Here is a 17,998-nt window from a genome sequence, read left to right as displayed (position 1 = left end):
TCCTCGGGCTGCCTGGGCCTCCTCTCACTCAGTCCCCCCCCACCCCCGCAGGTGGGCTATGAGAACGCAGGCACAGTGGAGTTCCTCGTAGACAAATATGGCAAACACTATTTCATTGAGGTCAATTCTCGGCTACAAGTGGAGCACACCGTCACTGAGGAGATTACCAAGTGAGTTTGGTGGTGGATGAGGTGGATGCTAAGGGAAGGTGCCTCTGGGTAGGATGGGCAACCCCTGGAGCTGCCCCACTAAGACCAGACAAGCAGGCTTTGGAGAACAGTGTCCAGGCAGGTGGCCACAACTGGGGCCTGGTGGAGGGGAGGGAGCTGTCCAGGATCCTCAGGTGCTGAAGAGCCCAGCCCCTGTACTAATAAGGCCAGCTTTGGGCAAGGCCCTGGCCCTCTGGCCAAGGATCCAAGTGCATCCATCCTGACCCTCTGTGACTCAGCCAGCCTTCTTCATAGCCTACTTACCCAAACCAGTGCAGAGAGAAGTTGGCACATGCCCTCAGGCCACAGGAGGCCACAGACAGATGCCCCCCCCCCAGAGTCCACTGTCCTTGCCCTTGTTTCACGGCATCTGCCCTAGGCAGCAGAATGAGCAAGCTTGACATCCTTCCCAAGGGTCCCCTGGGTTGGGTCACTGCCCTTCAGTGGGAGGGGGGCTCTTTGCAGGACTTGGCTGATGGACACCTGGTCCCCATTGTGTGCAGGATAGCCTTCAGGCCTTCTGGCACCCCTGCCCTGGTGTGCCCCCATGACCTGGGCATAGCCTGGCAGTGCTGGTAGAGGCACCCAGATGCGGAGGCGTCATGGGGTATGGATGTTCCTTTCTCTGTAATTCAGACTCCTCTGAATCTCCCCCACTGCCATGGTGGTAGGCAGGAGATGGCGGGTGCTGACGCAGCTGAGGAGCCGGGCTCTGGGCCATGGGGGCAGCAGGGCATGATGCCCTCCCCCCTCCCCCAGCTTTGGCTCTGGTTCTGTCACTGATCACTTCCTGGCTCTGGGCCTCAGTTTCCTCATCTGTAGAATGAGAGGATGGGCCCGTCTCCTGGGCAGGGCTTGCTCACTCCCCAGCCCTCACTCTGCTGCTTTCTTGCAGTGTAGACCTCGTCCATGCCCAGATCCACGTAGCCGAGGGCCGGAGCCTGCCCGATATGGGCCTTCGGCAAGAGAACATTCGAATCAATGGTTGTGCGATCCAGTGTCGGGTCACCACGGAGGACCCCGCCCGAGGCTTCCAGCCAGACACAGGCCGCATCGAGGTGAGGACTGGTGCTGCTGCCTGGGCCGACCCTTGCCCCTCCTCTGCCGCCTCTTCCTCCCCCATCACAAGGGCCATAATGGGCTTCCCAGTGGCCTTTCAGTGTCACTGAGCCCTGCTTACTCTGGGTGCCCCCTTTATTAAGTTTTTACTTATTGGATTGCTGTTCTGTTCCATGGGAGTCTAGGGAACACAAAGTCCTGCTTGGGCTGCCCTCCCCAGGGTTGTGGTCACAGTGGGAGCCCACTGAAGAACAAAGAGGGAGACCCTGTCCTAGGCCCCAGAAGCCCAGCCTCAGGCAGAAAAAAAGCTTCCTGGGCCATGAACCCTCGAGGGAGGGGCATCTGCTCAGCACCCCCCCCCCCGCTCCCCTCCCGCTCCCCCCTACCGCCAAGACCCTAGGAGCAGACCCCAGCTCAGAGCCGGCCAGACACATTCTAGACGATGTTCACTAGATGTGCTGGATTCTTTATTGAAAGAAAGTAAAACCAGCCTGAAGGCCCAAACTAGGTTGGGTTTGAGAAGGCATAAGAAAATACCTCTCCCTTTTCATTTGCAGAGGTGGGGGGCAGTGGGTGTGTAGTGTGGTATATACAGAGACAGGGAACAGGTTGGTTAGTTTTGCTGAATTTGCTTTTTAAGGTTTGTTATGAGGGATGGTTCTCTGTGCAGGAGGGGAGCTAGACCTGGAGAGAGAATAAAGACGAAAAACGTCAAAGAAATCCCGGCCTCCCCCGCCCTCCCAGCTCTGAGGGAGGCGGAGAAGGTGCCTCCACCCTGCTTACTAGCAGCCTCTAAGCCAGGGTTAGCAGATCATACAGGAGGTGTGTCGGCAGACAGACCAGCTGGCTCAGTGAGCCCTGGGGCCTGCGGGGCCAGACAGTCTCAATCTACAACCCCCACCAGGTTTTGGAAGGGGCTGCCCCAAAACCTGCCACCTCGCCCCAGAGAGCAGCTCTTGCTGCTTCCGGCTTCAGTTTCCAACTTGAATGGGGCGGGGGGCGTTGGAAGAGGTGGGCCTGGTGGGTGGGGGGGCAGTGGGGAGCCTGGCTTTCAGAGCAATAAAGCACGAATACCTGGGAAATGATGTGAGGAGGCTGGCGGTGAGATGTGGGAAGGGGAGCAGGCCGATGCCCCTGATGGGAGCAGAGCCCAGGACTCGGCATACCGGGGCTTCCTCCACTGCTGGCGGCTCTGGCCAGCCAGCCCTGGCTGTGTGCATTTCCTTGTGCTCTCAGAGGCCCTGAGTGACGGGTCCCTGGTTCTGCTTCCTCTCCCTCTGTCTCTCACCATGGCTAAGAATACCTCTGGATTCTTTGTCAGTGGGGCATCTGCCAGCATCCTTTCTTTGACATCTGGCCCAGCCCCTTGGGGAGGAGAGGAGGGTCTGCAGAGCAGGACTCCTGGGGCCTCTGAGCTAGGGGAGAGAAGGCAGGATCCCAGGTCTGGGGGCGGCCAGGAGGGAGCCCGGCCCAGCCATCAGGCTGCAGCCCTTCTCCGGCTCCTCCCGCTCCTTGCCCGGCTCACCACAAAGTATTTTTAGCTGACAGCTTCTGCGCACAGTTGAGTGCTTACCCTTAAATATTTCATTAAGTTCCTCTTTATTGAACACAACAGGCCCTGAAAGATGGCGCACAGCACACCGGGTGCCTCCCTCGAGGGGGGTGTCCCGTCTGTCCTGTGGCTGCTCTGTCCCTCTGAATCAGGCCTGTCTGTGGCTTCTCTTCACTTGCTGGTCTATGAGCCTCTCTGCCGGACTGTGGACTCACACAGGCCATGGCCTTGCCAGGCCGTCTCCAAGTTCCTGCGATGCTTGTGCAGCCATTTCCCACTAACACTGCCCATCTCACTGGCCCCTCTGTCTTCATGCTCTCTCTCTCTCTCTTTTCTCCTGCTTCTTTCTCTTTTCTTCTCTATTTTTCGGTTTTTCTCTATCCCTTTACTAGGAAGACACCAGAATGCAAAGTCCGAGGGCCTGGGTCACTCACTGACGGCCCTTCCCTGCTATCTGTGTGATGCTGGCCAAGTCACCTGGCTTCCCAGGGCCTCACCTTCCTCTTCTGTAGATTAAGGGAACAGCCCTTTCCTGCTCCAAGTCTGTGGTCCCTTTCCTTCTGTAGGTAAAAATTACAAGTCACATTTACGAGATGCTCTGAGCTCATCAAGACCCTAGACATGCCTTTTCCCCTTTCGCACAGCCATGACCTTGTCAGCAAAGCATCACTGCACCCATTGCACGGAAGAGGAAGGAGAGACCAGAAGGGTTAAGTGACTGACCACCAGCAGAATCACCAGCCATCTCTTGCTTACCCAGTCTCACAGCCTCCATCCTTCTTCATCTTCCCCTTCCTCCATCTCTGACCCCCTTCTGAGGCCTGTCTCCTGGATCTTCAGCCCTGTCATGGCTCTTAGTGGTGAAGGCCAGGGGCTGCACTGCCACATTCCTCTCCTCCCTCTCCTCTCTGTCTCTCTCCCTGTCTATCTCTCTCTTCTCCTCTCTCTCCCTTTCCCTCTCTCCTCTCTCTCTCTCTGTCTCTCCCCTCCCCTCCCTCCTCTTCCTCCTCCCCTCCTATCTCTTCCCCTCTCCCTCCTCTCCTCCCTCCCTCTCTGTCCTGAGCTCGGGGCTGGCATTTGCAGTTGCCTTTGGAGCAGCTATGAGCATCTGTCCCATAGGCATCTCAGGCTCAGTGCATCCACAACAACCCTCATGCCATCCCTATTCCTGACCTCGCTGTTACTTGTTCAAGTACCATGATCCTTCTAATCCCCCAGACTCAAAGCCTGGAGCCCTCCCCTCACCCCACAGGTTCAGGCAGTCGCCAAATCTTGCTCTTTCCCTTTGTTTCCCATGCTCCCCTTTGTCTCCTGTGACGCAGCCCCTCCCCCAGGGCAGGCCCCCCCCACTGTTGGGGGTGGGTCTGCCTGCCTGCCTCCCCTTCCACTGCCCCCCACCCTCCATTCAGCCCAGGTCTCACTGTGTGCCCCCTTTGGCTGCATTCAGAGCCTTTCATCCCATGGCCTTCTCCTCTTCCTCCAGTCCTTGTACCTCGATCCAGCCCCCCAGGGCTCCTTCCTGCCCCGTCCCTGTCCCCCCTCAGCCTGCCATGAGACCACCTGCAATCGACCTAGTCTGTATCTTGTAGGAACAGAGTTCCCCATTAGCATGTGAGCCCCTCCAAGGTTGTCTTGTGCTCTCTGTGTAGCCCTGATACTTGGCATGCAGTTAGAGCTTACTGAGGGCATGGGTCCCATGGGCCTCCCTTCTCTGCGCCCTCCCCTGTCCAGAGCTTGTGTGGATGTGCTCGCTCAGCAGGCCGTGGCCTCCTTGGGAGCAGGCGCTGGCTTTGGCCATTCCCTGCACTCACTGGCAAGGCACTTAGCTTCTGTTTGCCCAGCTGTAAAATAGGTGCACTTACAGCACCTTCCTCCCGGGCACTTTGTGAGGATCCAAGGGAGCGGGTGCCACAGGCCCTCAGCTCTCTAGGCACCAGACGGTGGCCACAGCACTTAGGAAGACCCGAAACCGGATCCTGCCTGAGACCCTCAGAGTCCTCATCTGTGAAGCCTTATAGGGCTGCTGTGATGATCAGATGAGAGTATTTGTACAGTCCCTGGCACATAGTAGGTGCTTTGGAATGCTCGTTCCCTCCTCCCACCTGGTTACCCAAGGCCTGGCGTGCAGTAGGCACTTAGCATGTGGTCACTGACTGAGCTTGCCCCCAGCCCTGTCCTCACTCAGACACTGCTTCAGCAGCTTCTTCCTTGTCTTCCTTCCTTCCATCACCCCCTTCGTAGATGGAAAGGGGGTTCATGCGAGAGGTGTGTTGGGAAGGCAGATGGGCAGACGCTCAGAGTCCAGCTCACGTGGAGATGCAGGCTTTGTCTTCTGCCCTTCTGACACGCAGTAGGTGCTTCACTCGCGCTCGCATCTGTGTGCACACAGCACTTCTCAGTGGTCCTTATTTCTTCCACGCCTCTGGGAGGTCACTATGCACACCAGTCCGTGTGCTAGGCTTTTTTCTGGGAACTTCTCCTCCCAGGGAGGAGGAGGAGGAGACGCGGGGCTTGGGGAAGCCAGAATGGAGCAGAATTAACCCCAGAGGGCTCTGAAGCTCTTGGCCCTCTCCCCCAAGGACCAGGTGCTCTCAGCTCCCTTCCACTCCTGATGTCGCCCTCCTTTCCCACCAGGTGTTCCGGAGCGGCGAGGGCATGGGCATCCGCTTAGACAATGCCTCGGCCTTCCAAGGGGCACTCATCTCCCCACACTATGACTCCCTCTTGGTCAAAGTCATTGCCCACGGTAAGGACCACCCAACAGCCGCCACCAAGATGAGCCGGGCGTTGGCCGAGTTCAGAGTTCGAGGGGTAAAGGTGAGTGTTGCCAAAAGCTGCCTCTGCAGCCGCATCTCTAGTAGCATCTTCTCCTGGTGGCCTAGGTCTGGCTGTCTCTTGGGGCTGCGTCAATCGTCTCCCCTTCTCTGCTAGAATGGGGCCATGGCCCCAACTCCCAGAAGGAGGCGTGGGCCAGCCGGCCGGCCAGACTTGGCTCTGCGTCCCTGCCCCGCGGCCCAGGGCCGCCGGCTCCTTGGCAGGGCCTCCTGATGGGCTCTGCGGCACCGCCCACCCCCCCCACGTGCTGCAGGCCTCCTGGGTGCCTGCTGCCCTCTGCGGGAGTCTCTACTGTGCCGTCATCTCCCGCCCTTACCTCAAGCTCATGGCCCATGGCCTGCTTTTCCTCCTGGGGTGGCAGGTCTTGGGGTGACATCACTGGCCCCTCACCATGGCAGTGGCTGAGGCCTCCCTTCTCCCGCTGCTGTGCTGAGGGGTGCCTGCTACCCTTTTGGCACGGTGTGCCCCTGAGCACACTAGTGGCACCTAAGTCTCTGGCCGCTCTTGTCTCCATGGTCTCCCCACTAGCATATGACATGGCAGTTTCCCCAGATCCTTCTCACCATCCATGCCCTGCACAGGGCCAGGGGGAGTTTTTTGTTTGCCCAAAGTCCTCAGAGAGGGTCACCCAGTCAGGGGCCAGGGGTGAGCTCAGCCACTGGGCTAAAGTAGTCTGTGGCCAAAGACTGGCTGCCACTCCTTGCACATGGAGAGGGGAAGGCAAGGCCAGGCCAGGGCAGGTGGTCTCCACCTCTTAAATATCTCTGTGTACAGGGAGGCCCCCTGGGGTGCCCCAGCCAGGCCTTGGTGAAGCATGCCACCCTTGGCATTCTGCAGGCCCAAGCCTTGCTCAACCCTCTGTCCTGCAGCGTCTCCCTGCCCTTGCTGGGACATAGCCGGGCCTTGTGTCCCTCCTCCAGCTGCCCATTCCTTGTTCCTCTGAAGTCCCACCCAGTGACCAGAGAGCCCACACTTTGTCCACCTCCTCCTCCTTGTTCTCTGTTCTCTTGAAGGCCTTGCATGTTTTTTTTTTCCTGTGCCAGCTGTTGCTGGGGCCCCTTTAGGTATGTTTGGCCTTGGGGACAGGAGAGAAGAAGGTGGGTGTGTGCACAGGCACTTGGAGTTCTGGCTAGAAGCACCCAGCATCAGGCGCTGGTCCTGGGCACCTTGGAGCAGAGGATGGGCCAGGCCCGTTCCCTGGAGGGAGAGGGCGCTGCCAGCCTGGACCCGAAGGAGCCTTTGCCTGCTGAGGCTGGATCCTATAGCTGAGCTGCCCGGCCAAGGCAGGGGCTCCTTTCACTCCCAGCCTTACTCCCTGCAGATGTGATCTCATTTTGGTCAGAGCTGGAGCAAACCCCCAGGGGAATCAATGGACCAGAACTCTCTTGGGTCCTTTGGTTGTGATGAGAACAGATAGGACCCAGAGTTCAAGTGGGGTGGGGTGTTGTGGACAGGGCATGTGCTGGCGGCACCCCTTTCTGTGAGGCTTAGGTCTTGGTTCTGATTGGCAGACGGACCCACCCCTGCACCCTCAAATCCAGCCAGGCCGACTCCCCGAACCCGGCCCTCTTCAGCTACCTAGTGTGCCCATCTCCCTGGAGCTGTCTCCTTCCCCACATGACCAGGCCAGACGAGCTGAAGTGTCCCTGGCATTTTTATTAAGAATAAAAACAAGAATCCAGGATAATTCCCTGTAGCCCATGGCCCCACAGTGCTGAAGCACCTCTTATTATGAGTTCCCTCCCCTCCCCACGTTCTGGAGAGGGGGGCAGGATTAGGGAAAGGTGGTTTTCTTCCCCAAATCACAAAGGGGGAGCTGAGGTACAGAGAGTTAAAACTGGGATTGAAACCCAGAAATCCTGACTCCTAAGCCACAGAGTGCCCTGTCCACTCCATGCGCTGCTTCCCACAGGCGTCCAGGCCCTCTCTCCTCCAGAGAGCCGTGTTCCGATGCCCGCTGCCCCCGTCCCCGGAGACTGGGGCGCGGGAGGGAAGAGAGGCCCAGCCGCTGCCTCCTCTTCTCCCCATCCTTGGAAGCTCCCACCTCCTTGGCCCTCACACCACACTCTCTTCTAGACGTTCTGCGCTGCCCCCCGCCGCCCCTCGGCACGCAGCCCCAAGTAACCCACCATGGACTGAATGGCTCCTGCGCGTCCAGGCTCCCCCCAGGCGCCGGGCATAACCATAGCACCCGCCAGTCTCTCCCAAGTCCAGAGAACAGCTACGTTGTGGGCGGGGCGGGGGACTCCTCGGAGGGTGAGGCTTCGGTCCCGGGCTGGGACCTCCTCCGTTGGTCTGGGAGTGCACATGGCTGAGCTTGAGGGGAAGGCGGGCAGCCCCGGCCCCCCGGCCCCGAACCAGCAAGGCCACCGTGAAGACCAGTAAGGCGGCCACCAGGACTCCCCCCACAGCCACCGTCAGGGTCCCCCCGAGCACGTGGGCCTGCAAGGCGTGGCACAGGGGCATGGCTGGAAGTGTAGAGAAGTGGGCACAGCCCAGCAGCCTCGTAGCTGTGAGGTCAGAGGGTACAGCAGCAGGGGACAGGGCCAGAAGGCAGAGGTCATAGTCGGCCCCAGGGACCAGGTGCTTCAGCAGGAAGTGGCGGCTGGAAGCAGGGACGATCCTGCAGGGAAAGAGGAAGGTCAGTGGCACGGGGGCAGCCCTGCTCTCTTGGGCCTGCTGTGGTAGCCGTCTTTTGGAGAGGTCTCCTCCCTGGCCGAGCCCACCCCAGGTGTGCCCATGTGTACTCCTCAGTAGCCCCTCAGACGCGTGTGTACACATGTCTGTGTGGATGTGTAGACACAGACATGTATTACACATATGTATCGAGTATGTGTGCACATATGTGTAGATGCAGCTAGGCATGTGTACATGGACAGGCATGTGGGGGGGATATAATGCATACGACTGTATGGAGAGATGCAGGGATACTCCATGGAGTCCCCGCCACTGGCAGAGGCAGACTGTGTGTGTGTGTGTGTGTGTGTGTGTGTGTGTGCGCGCGCACATGTGCGCAAGTGAGTGTGAGTACAGACACAGAAACCACCCCAGAGCCCTGCACTGGGCAGAGGGCAGATGCTCTCAGCTATAACGCTAGCACATGCAGAGGCAGAAACAGACACTAAGAGATGATCAGTGGAATGTTAAGAGATGAAGAGACAGTGCCAGGAAGGGAGTCCCCCAAACACCCGTCCACACCCTCCCTCTCTCACCTCCTTCCTGCCTGGCTCTATTGCAGTCTCCCCACACCCAATTTTCATCCCTCCCTTGGAACTCCCTTGTCCCGCTGGGCTCCTTTGCCCCCCCCCTTGTCCCGCTGGGCTCCTTTGCCCCCAGCCCCTACTCTTCGGTCCTAACCAAAGCCTCTCCCTCTTCAGCTTCCCAGAGCACAGGGGTTAAAGAGGGAGGGGTGGCAGGGAGCAGCAGCCATGGGTAGAAGGGCAGAGGAGGCCCAAGGAGATGGGAGAGGAGGGGGCAGGCCCAGCTGTGCTGGACGGATTCCTCCCGGGTGCCTGCTCTCACCGGTAAATGAGGGTCTCGTCCTCGCTGCTGTTGTACTGGATCTGGAACATCCAGATGGGCTCGCTGGGCCTGCCTGGGCCCCAGCTCACCAGCCCAGACGTGGCAGTCACCTCAGACACTTCCACCGTGGGCCCCATGTCCTGCGCACCTTCACCCTCCGCCGCAGTCCGGGCAGAGGCAGCGATGTCCGAGGGCCCCGGGCGCCCCCCCGCCGCGCTGCTGTTCCCGCCATGGGGGAGGGCCAGCACCCGGAGCTCCACCTGGGCCGTGGCCTCTCCTGCCGCATTGGTGGCGATGCACGTGTACTCTCCGGCATCCCCTGCGCCCGTCACGCCAATCTCCAGAGTCCCATTAGGAAAGGCCTGGGCCCGAGAGGAGTTTCCCACGAGTCTGTCGTCGGGCCCCACCCAGTGCATGGTGGGCATGGGGTCCCCGAGGGCTCGACACCGCAGCAGGGCCCGCTGGCCTTCAAGCACCCAGAGCCGCTGCGTGTGGCGGGCGATGAGAGGCGGCTCACAGGAGAACTCGCCCTCTGGCACCGCCCAGAAGTAGCGCCCAGCCAGCCCCGGCGGGGAAGCGCAAGTCTCCAAGTCATCGGGCCGTGCCAGCCTCCGCAGCCACAGCAGCTCACAGTTGCAGTGGAGTGGGTTCCCCCCGAAGCTCAGCACCAGGGGGCTGGGGGAAGCGGCCGTGTCCAGCCCGCGGGAGAAGATGGGGTCGGGTGCCAGGGTGGCCAGGCGATTGGAGGTGAGGTCGAGGCGGGAGAGCTGGCCCAGCTGGGCGAAGGCTCCCGGGGGCAGCGCGTCGATGAGGTTGTGGTCCAGGTTGAGCGTGTGCAGGACCAGCATGGAGCCGATGCCGGCCCAAGGCACCTGCCGCAGGTTGTTGTAGGACAAGTCCAGGTCCTCGAGGCTTTCCAGGAAGTCGTCGAAGGCGCCGGGCGCGATGCTGCCCAGCTGGTTGCTGCTGAGGATGAGGTGCTGAAGGTTGATGGGGCCCCGGAGGCTGCCGGCCCCCAGCTCGGCCAGACGGTTGCCGTCCAGGTGCAGGGAGCGCAGGCTCTCCAGGTCTCCGAAGGAGCGGGCCCCGATGCGGTTGATGGCATTGCGGGAGAGAGTCAGGTCCACCAGGCCGGTCATGTTGCGGAAATCGGGGGGTCCCAGAGCCTGGATGAAGTTGTCGGCCAGCCGCAGCTCCACCGTGCGCCGGTCCACGTTGGGCGGCACAAAGAGCAGCCCTCGGTGGGCACAGAGCGTGCTGAGAGACTCAGAAAGGTTCTGGCAGGTACAGGGGAGGGGGCAGCCTAGGGCCCCGCCAGCCAGCAGCAGCAGCAGGAGGGGGGAAGCCATGGTGAGCCCCCTGGAGTGAGAGGGAAAAGACAGGCCACCTGCGACAAGGCACACCCCAGCAGCCGCAAGTCCCGTCCCTAGGGAGCAGAAGGTGTGTGTGGGGTGGGGGTCTGCCTCCCCTGACACCCCCCACCCCCGTCAAAGCAAAGGGGAGCCCAGTGGTCAGGGCTGGCCAGGGCCTGCAGGGAGGAAGGTTTGCCTGGGCTCCCCGGGCTTAGCTTAGGGAACGGGCCCAGGTAACTTCCTTCCCAGGATCCCTTTGGCATCCTAGACACTGGGCTCGGCTCCTCCCCTGCCCTGGGGTGGTCTGCCCGCGAGCCCCCTCCTCCCTCCATCTCTCCGCCCTCCCCTCCCCCTTCCGATCGCCCCTCCCCGCCCCCGCCCCACACCTGCCCTCCCCCGCCGCCCCGCTCCGCCCCCGCCGCCCCTCACCTGCCGTGTGCTGGCGGGCGCCGCTGCTGCTCCTAGGGGCTCAGGGGCTGCGGCGGCTGCGGGCCGGGCGGGCCGGGCGGGCCCGGCTCCCCCCGGGGCCCCCGCGCCTCCTGCTCGGCCTCCCGCCGGAGCTGGGACGGGGGCGAGCTCCGGAGCTAGCCGCCGCCCGCACGGCTCGGCCTGGGGCCCAGGCCCTCCCCATGGCGTGCGGGGCTGCGGCCCCGGACCCTGGCCCTGGCCTCCCGGCTCCGGCTCCGGCTCTGGCTCTGCTGGGCTCGGACGCGCGGGCGGGGGGCGCGGGCGGGGGGCGCGCGGCGCGGCCACGGAGCGCGCGCTCTGGGGGGGGCGGGGACCGCGCCGGGATCCACCCGTACGGTGCCGTGCCTAGACACAGCCGCCCGCTGTCACCTGGCCGCGCACCCCCGCGTCCGCGCGCCGCTGCGCTCCGGCCCGGGCCGCGATGCCCCGCGCGATCGCGCCCCACGCCTGCCGGTGCCGCAGCCTCAGCAGCAGCGGCAGAGCCGCGCCCGCTCCCACGCTGGCTCTCAGCCTCCCCCCGCAGGCAGCCCCAGCGCCTGCCCCGGGCCGGACAGTAGCGTCGGGCTAGGGGGCCACAGCAGCCCCAGCATCAGCCGGAGCCGCGTGCCACAGACACGCGCACACACTCACTCGAACTCCCACTCTGAAGGTCACGATTGTTCTGCATCACTGAGTCACGTGGTGGCACAGCACCAGGAGCCGGCACCCGCACACACATTCACACCAACTGGCCCACGTTCCCCAGACATTGTTCTTTCCCTGTCAAGGTGACACCCGGGGTGTGGCCTGACCCCCGACAGTGCCTGGCCACTGAAGAGGAGGAGGCTGGGCCCACCTGCCTGCCCAGTGTGGGCCCGCCCCGCCAGGCGGCTGAGGCTATTTCCTGTCTTGCAGCCCCAGAAAGACTAAAGTGGCCAATGAGTTCCAGGGATGCTTGTGCGGCTGTGCACCAGAGGGCCAGGTGTTCTGTAGGGATGGGCAGGGTCTTCCTCAACTGCCTCCCATTGGGCTTCCCACCTCTGGCTTTACAGACTGTTGGGGAGGTGCCGGTTAGCTTGCTAGGCCCCTGCAAGCTTCCAGCCTTGGAAAGTGCCCGAGAAGGTGGGGCAGGGTACGAGGCCAGAGAAGAAGGAGTCCCTGGTGCAGAGGCCCAGAAATGACCCGACTGGCCTGCCGACCAAAGGGCAGGCCAGAGTTCCTTCTCAGTTTGGTTCTTCCTTTCTGAGGGCTCAGCCAGTAATTCTGGGCAATCAGGCCCCCTTTTTTTTTTTAAATTTTTTTGGGGGGGAGGCTTTCATACTGTTTTTTAAATTGATTTGTTTATTTACTTTTAGTTTACAACATTCAGTTCCACAATCCTTGAGTTTCAGATTTTCTCCCCCTTCCCGTTGTGGCGGCATGCACTCAAGTATAGGATCTGCAAATATCTTCACATTAATCATTACTCAGGTTGTACAGAAGGATTATAACTGATGGAATGATCTGCGGGTAAGAGGAAACAAAACCAAACCAAAACAGAGCAGGTCGTCAGCTTCACTCTGCGTTCAGACTCCGCAGCTCTTTCTCTGGATGTGGACATCTCTTGGGGTCATGAGGCTTTTGGAGTCGCCTTATAGCCTTACATTGCTGAAAGGAGCCCGGTCGTCACACATACCTTGTGTCTGTGACTGCGTACAGATCTCTCCTGGTTCTGCTCTCCTCATTCAGCATCAGTTTGTATGAGTCTCAACAGGTTATTGTGAAGTCCGTCTGCTCCTCATTTCTTATAGAACAATAGTATTCCATTACATTTATATACCACAACTTGTTCAGCCATTCCCCAATTGATGGGCATCTCCTTGATTTCCAATTTTTTGCCACCACAAAAAGAACCTCTATAAATATTTTTGTACACATGGGTCCCCCTTCCACTTCTCTGATCTCTTTGGGATACAACCCTAGAAGTGAAGTATTGCTGGGTCAAAGGGTATGCACTTATTTATAGCCCTTTGGGCAGAGTTCCAGATTGCTCTCCAGAATGGTTGGCTCAGTTCACAACTCCACCAACAATGCATTAGTGTCCAGTTTTTTCACATCCTCTCCAGCATTTATCATTTTCCAGTTTTGTCATCTTAACCAATCTGGCCAGTGAGATGTGGTACCTCAGAGCTGTTTTGATTTGCATTTCTCTAAATCACTAGTGATTTAGAACATTTTTTCATATGCTTATAAATATCTTTAATTTCATTCTCTGAGAACTGCTGATCAGGCCTCTTTAAGAGGCTTTGCCATAGCTTGATGCAGTCTGCAAAGGGAGGATCTCCCAGCCTCAGAAGTCCCACTCCCATAAGGCAGAAACACTAATGTGCCCATTTGAAAAGGGTAATTACAGAATCATGGGACAAAGTGATTTCTTTCACATCTTTGAAGGAATCTGCTAAGCTCCAAACCTAGGCCTGGGGCATCTTGTGGGTGAGACTTGTGGCTCCCAGAGTGGGCTGGTCAGAACTGGGATCTGCCCATGTGCAGCTTGTTGCCTGTTCCCTCCTTACTGTTTTCACCAGAGTTACCCAGGTAACTCATTCCCTACCATAAATGTTTTTAAATCATATTTTCCCCCAATTTTTAATATATTTTTAGTTCCAAATTTTTATCTTTCCCCATCCTGGAGAGGTAAGCAATCTGATATGGGTCATATATGCAACTGTGTAAAACATTTCCACATTAGTCATTTTGTGAAAGAAAACTCAAACTAAAGAAAAAAGAAAGTGAAAAATAGTCTGCTTCCATCTACATTCAGACGCCATCAGGCCTGTCTCTGGGCGTGGAGAGCGTTTTCATCACGAGTCCTTTGGGATTGTCTTGTATCATCGTATTGCTGAAAATAGCCAAGTCATTCACAGTTGATCACCCTTGTCACATGGCTGTTACTGTGTACAGTGTTCTCTGGGTTCACTTCATTCTTCATCAGCTCATGTCTTTCCATGTTTTTCTGAAGTCTGCCTGCTCATCCTTTCACACAGTACAGTAGTATTCCATCCCAATCACAACCACAACTCGTTTAGCCATTCCCCAATTGATGGGCATCCCCTCGATTTCCAGTTCCTTGTTTTGGCATCTTTCAGATGGAAATGTAAAGAATTGGTGCCTCAGTATTTCATAGGATCATGATTTATAGCTGAGAGTAGCCTTAGTAACCTAGTCCAGCCTGGTTTTACTGACGAGAACCCGAGCTCTGGAGAGGCTGCCCAAGGCCACATAGGGGGAACCCAATGGCCAGGCTTTCAGCTCAGGTTCTCAGACTGCAGACCCACACGTTTCCCGCCATGTGCAGCACAAAGTCCCTCTGTCCTAGGTTCTTCCCATCACTGTCTTCTTTAGAGCCATTCCCCCTTTCTGGTCTGTGTCCCAGGGACCCTGGTGGGGCCAGTGGCGTAGAAGTGCTGGCCAGTGTCTCCTGGCTTCATGTGTTTATTATTCTCTTAACAGTTTTATTTTAAAATGTGGTTGGAGTGATGTTTTAACAGGGTCTCGCGTTCAGCTCTCTGCTCATTTTCTCCAGCTCTTTCCATTTTATGAGGCACTTCTGCTCGTGAACATTCACCATCCTGTTCCGTCAGGTTTTGGAAATGAACTTATCTTCTCGAGCAGCATTGCTTCAGTCTTGAGGAGATCCAGGGTTTGCTGACCATTTGGCCTCCTTGTTGTGGTGATTGAGAGGCCTTGGGCCAGGGCTGGGGCAGCCGTGCCCATGAGCAGCAGAGAACGTCCATCCCAAAGATAGTTTGGGGCTAAACTAAACAGGCCTGGGCGCCCAGCTAGATGATGATGCAGCAGCTGAGGAGGGTTGGAAGTGATGAAAACGGGGCAGGTCGGTGTTGCCTGGAGCAGTGTCTGGGGAAACTGGGGAGCGGGGAGGCCAGAAGAGGTGAGGAAAGGGGAGAGAATAGGGCAGGAGAACAAAGGTGCCTCTGTGGGGTGGGGGAGGGGTCACCAGACCACGGGAAGAAGTGGTCTTTGTGTGGGGGCCTGAGGCTGCTTTCCTCTCCCCAGCCCAACCTCCCTGCATCTCTCTACCTCAGTCCCTCGGACATTCCCCGGGCTGACTGGGGGAAGGGGCATCTGCCCTTGACCATGCTTTCGTTGGGCCTGAGCCCCCGGTGCCTTCTGGTCTTTGTCAAGTGCTTCCCCAGTGCTAGACAAAACTGTGACTGGGGAAAGTGAGGGTCTGGTGATTCTGCCATTTTTCCAGGGTCCTGTTGTCCTGGTGCCTTATCCAGGCCTAAGAGGCCCAGAGAGGCTGAACCCCAAGGCAGAAAGCCTGGGTTTGGCTGTGGGCAGCTAACAGAATTTCTCTGTGCCTCGGTTTCCTCATCTGTAAAATGGTTATAATACCCACAGTATTTGTGTTACAGGGTTGTAGCGGTAGAGGGCTTTGCAGACCATTATTCTGTGTCCCAAATGGCTCCCAGCCCGTTCCTGACTGGCAATAGCATCTCCCCATGGCCTTGCTGAAGGTTCTTCTAGAGAAGCTGGCTCACTGCCCCTTGGTCTCCTCCCCAGCCCCAGGGAACATGGCTGTCACCTGAGCCTTCTGGAGACATGTGCCTTCCCTTCAGGATAGGTTATCACAATGACGATGATGGTTGTTAGTATTCACAATGACTCTTATTCCTTCCTCTTGTCAGCAGGGCAGTCCCACCAGTTCTTGTTGTGAAGGGCGGGTACTTTAGGCCAGATGAGGGGCAAAACAGGCTAGCAGCAGACCTGTCTATGTGCCAGCATCTTCCTGCCTGAGGGGTCCCAGGCAGAGCTGGGGAAGGGCCAGCGGCCTCGTCCCTTCATCTGTACTGTCCTGGTGACCCCCTCCCACCTGCCTCTGTCCTGCAGACCAACATCCCCTTCCTGCAGAATGTTCTCAACAACCAGCAGTTCCTGTCTGGCACCGTGGATACCCAGTTCATCGACGAGAACCCCGAGCTGTTCCAGATGCGGCCTGTGCAAAACCGGGCCCAGAAGCTACTGCACTACTTGGGTCTGAGCCCCCAGAGCCTCCCCTGCCCCCTCGGCTGCCCCCAGCCAGCTGTCCTGGGCCAGCCTGCGCCTCCCTGCCCCCCAGCATCCCCATGGCACGCCCTTCACCTTCATCCGCTTCAGGCTGTCTCCATCCAGCCCTCCCTGCTCTCCTCTCCTCCCCCAAGCTGAGAAGGGAATTCTTTGGGAGACAGTGTGCCCCGCCAGCCCTGTTCCCCCATCTTCTCTCCCCAAATGCTCCCCAAGGCCTCTGTTCTGCCGATCTCCTTGGGCCCTCCCTGCCACCCTGACGTCAGGCTTCTTCTCTTTGCGCAGGCCATGTCATGGTGAATGGTCCTCAGACTCCAATCCCTACCAAGGCCACCCCCAGCCCCATGGATCCCATCATCCCCCCTGTGCCCATGGGTGAGTCATTTGTCGTTGGCCCTGCTGGGCTCCTACGGAAGCAGGGAACACGGCATCCTTGAGGATTCTGATGTCCTGTCCTCTCCCAGGCCCACCTCCAGCGGGCTTCAGAGACATCCTGCTGCGGGAGGGGCCCGAGGGCTTTGCCCGAGCCGTGCGGAATCACAAGGGGCTGCTGCTGATGGACACCACCTTCCGGGACGCCCACCAGTCCTTGCTGGCCACCCGAGTGCGGACCTATGACCTCAAGAAGATTGCCCCTTATGTCGCCCACAGTTTTAACAACCTCTTCAGTGTGGAGAACTGGGGAGGTGAGACTGTGCCAGCCCACAGACAGCTCAGGGTGGGAGTGGGGCTCATCAGCAAGGAGCCGGGGCTTTACAAAGACCCAGAGAATCTGTATCTTCAGGCACCGGCCAGCCTTTCCTAGCTAGGAAGACAGTCTTTGGCCTTGTCTGTGTGCCCAGACCAGTGCTAGGTGGGGCAGGTGAGGCAGGCGAGACAGGAAAGGTGGATGCAGCGTCCCAGAGCCCAGAGTAACATAAAAGGAATTCAGTGGGTGCTTAATAAGCACCTGTGCCGGGGAGAGAGCAGGGTCAGACATTCCCAGAGAAGGTTCAGCCCAGTCTGGAAGGATTTCATGGAGAGGGTGGGCCTTGAAGGAGGATAAGGAATTCTGTAGACACAGGGAAGGTGGAAGGCTATCCAGGTGTGGGACACAGCTTGAGCAAAGGCCTACTGGTGGGAGGGGCATCTGGGCACTGCCGCCAGCCTTTCTCCCCTTCACCCCCAGGAGCCACCTTTGACGTCTCAATGCGCTTCCTCTATGAGTGTCCCTGGCGGAGGCTGCAGGAGCTCAGGGAGCTCATCCCCAACATCCCCTTCCAAATGCTGCTGCGGGGGGCCAATGCCGTGGGCTACACCAACTATCCCGACAACGTGGTCTCCAAGTGAGCACTCCCGCCCCGCCCCCAGCCTCTCCCAGAAGCAGGTGGCCCCCTAAGGCCCCGGTCCAGAGGCAGAGCCCCTTGGTGTCAGGGCTCACTGCCAGTGGAGGAGGACCCACTTGGGCCCAGCTCCCCAGGCCTGGGGCGGGCCCCTCCCTCAGCAACCGGGCCCCAGACCCCAGCACAGCAGGGCCAGCCTCTGGCCCTGCTCCAGGCAGAGCCCCCATCCTGACCCTGCCGTGCAGGGAACCGGGCCTGGCAGGGGGGTGGCATCAGGGGAATCGGGGGATGGGCAAGGAGAGGCCCGAGGATCCAAGGTGAGCCGGGCCAGGCCTTCTCACAGCCGCCCTCCCTAGGTTCTGTGAGGTGGCCAAGGAGAACGGCATGGATGTCTTCCGCATCTTTGACTCTCTCAACTACCTGCCCAACCTTCTGCTGGGAATGGAGGCCGTGGGCAACGCTGGGGGCGTGGTGGAAGCTGCCATCTCCTACACGGGCGATGTGGCCAATCCTACACGCACTAAGTACTCCCTGAAGTACTATATGGACCTGGCGGAGCAGCTGGTGCGGGCAGGGACCCACATTCTGTGCATCAAGGTGGCTGAGCCCGCCCCTCCTTCCCTCCTTCCTCCCTCC

At 59.0% G+C, this 17,998-nt stretch overlaps 2 protein-coding genes across 7 annotated transcripts in view; one reads left to right on the top strand and one right to left on the bottom strand.

Moving 5' to 3' along the window:
• PC (pyruvate carboxylase) overlaps positions 1 to 17,998 on the top strand; it is an 87,650-nt gene that overhangs the window by 66,753 nt on the left and 2,899 nt on the right. For all 5 annotated transcript variants that reach the window (XM_069066448.1, XM_069066449.1, XM_069066450.1 and 2 more), the window contains 8 exons: positions 52 to 170; positions 1,105 to 1,267; positions 5,455 to 5,637; positions 15,867 to 16,011; positions 16,326 to 16,415; positions 16,505 to 16,726; positions 17,209 to 17,365; positions 17,719 to 17,959. In XM_069066448.1, coding sequence (XP_068922549.1) covers positions 52 to 170; positions 1,105 to 1,267; positions 5,455 to 5,637; positions 15,867 to 16,011; positions 16,326 to 16,415; positions 16,505 to 16,726; positions 17,209 to 17,365; positions 17,719 to 17,959 — 1,320 coding nt within the window. The remainder of the gene's footprint in view (positions 1 to 51; positions 171 to 1,104; positions 1,268 to 5,454; positions 5,638 to 15,866; positions 16,012 to 16,325; positions 16,416 to 16,504; positions 16,727 to 17,208; positions 17,366 to 17,718; positions 17,960 to 17,998) is intronic.
• LRFN4 (leucine rich repeat and fibronectin type III domain containing 4) lies at positions 7,292 to 11,022 on the bottom strand. 2 transcript variants are annotated; one of them, XM_069066453.1, is made up of 3 exons: positions 10,959 to 11,022; positions 9,178 to 10,603; positions 7,292 to 8,278 (listed from the first exon to the last, which is right to left on the bottom strand). In XM_069066453.1, the coding sequence occupies exons 2-3, from the start codon at positions 10,524 to 10,526 to the stop codon at positions 7,711 to 7,713; spliced, it is 1,917 nt and encodes a 638-aa protein (XP_068922554.1). In that variant the 5' UTR covers positions 10,527 to 10,603; positions 10,959 to 11,022; the 3' UTR covers positions 7,292 to 7,710. The 2 variants fall into 2 exon arrangements, with proteins under 2 accessions (XP_068922554.1, XP_068922553.1); XM_069066452.1 differs by lacking the exon at positions 10,959 to 11,022 and having other exon boundaries at positions 9,178 to 10,814.

Source organism: Petaurus breviceps, unplaced genomic scaffold (genome assembly GCF_028583685.1).
Source record: "Petaurus breviceps papuanus isolate PSGF00001 unplaced genomic scaffold, PetGlider_PUasm1.0 90721, whole genome shotgun sequence".
Lineage (NCBI taxonomy): Eukaryota > Metazoa > Chordata > Mammalia > Diprotodontia > Petauridae > Petaurus > Petaurus breviceps.
This window is presented reverse-complemented; position numbering and strand designations above follow the sequence as displayed.

Excerpts from the sequence above, each read along its gene's own strand:
- LRFN4 (XM_069066453.1), bottom strand. The coding sequence starts at position 10,526 with ATGGCTTCCCCCCTCCTGCTGCTGCTGCTGGCTGGCGGGGCCCTAGGC. Across the intron at positions 8,279-9,177 it reads GACGAGACCCTCATTTACCG|GATCGTCCCTGCTTCCAGCC; the intron begins GTGAGAGCAGGC and ends CTTTCCCTGCAG.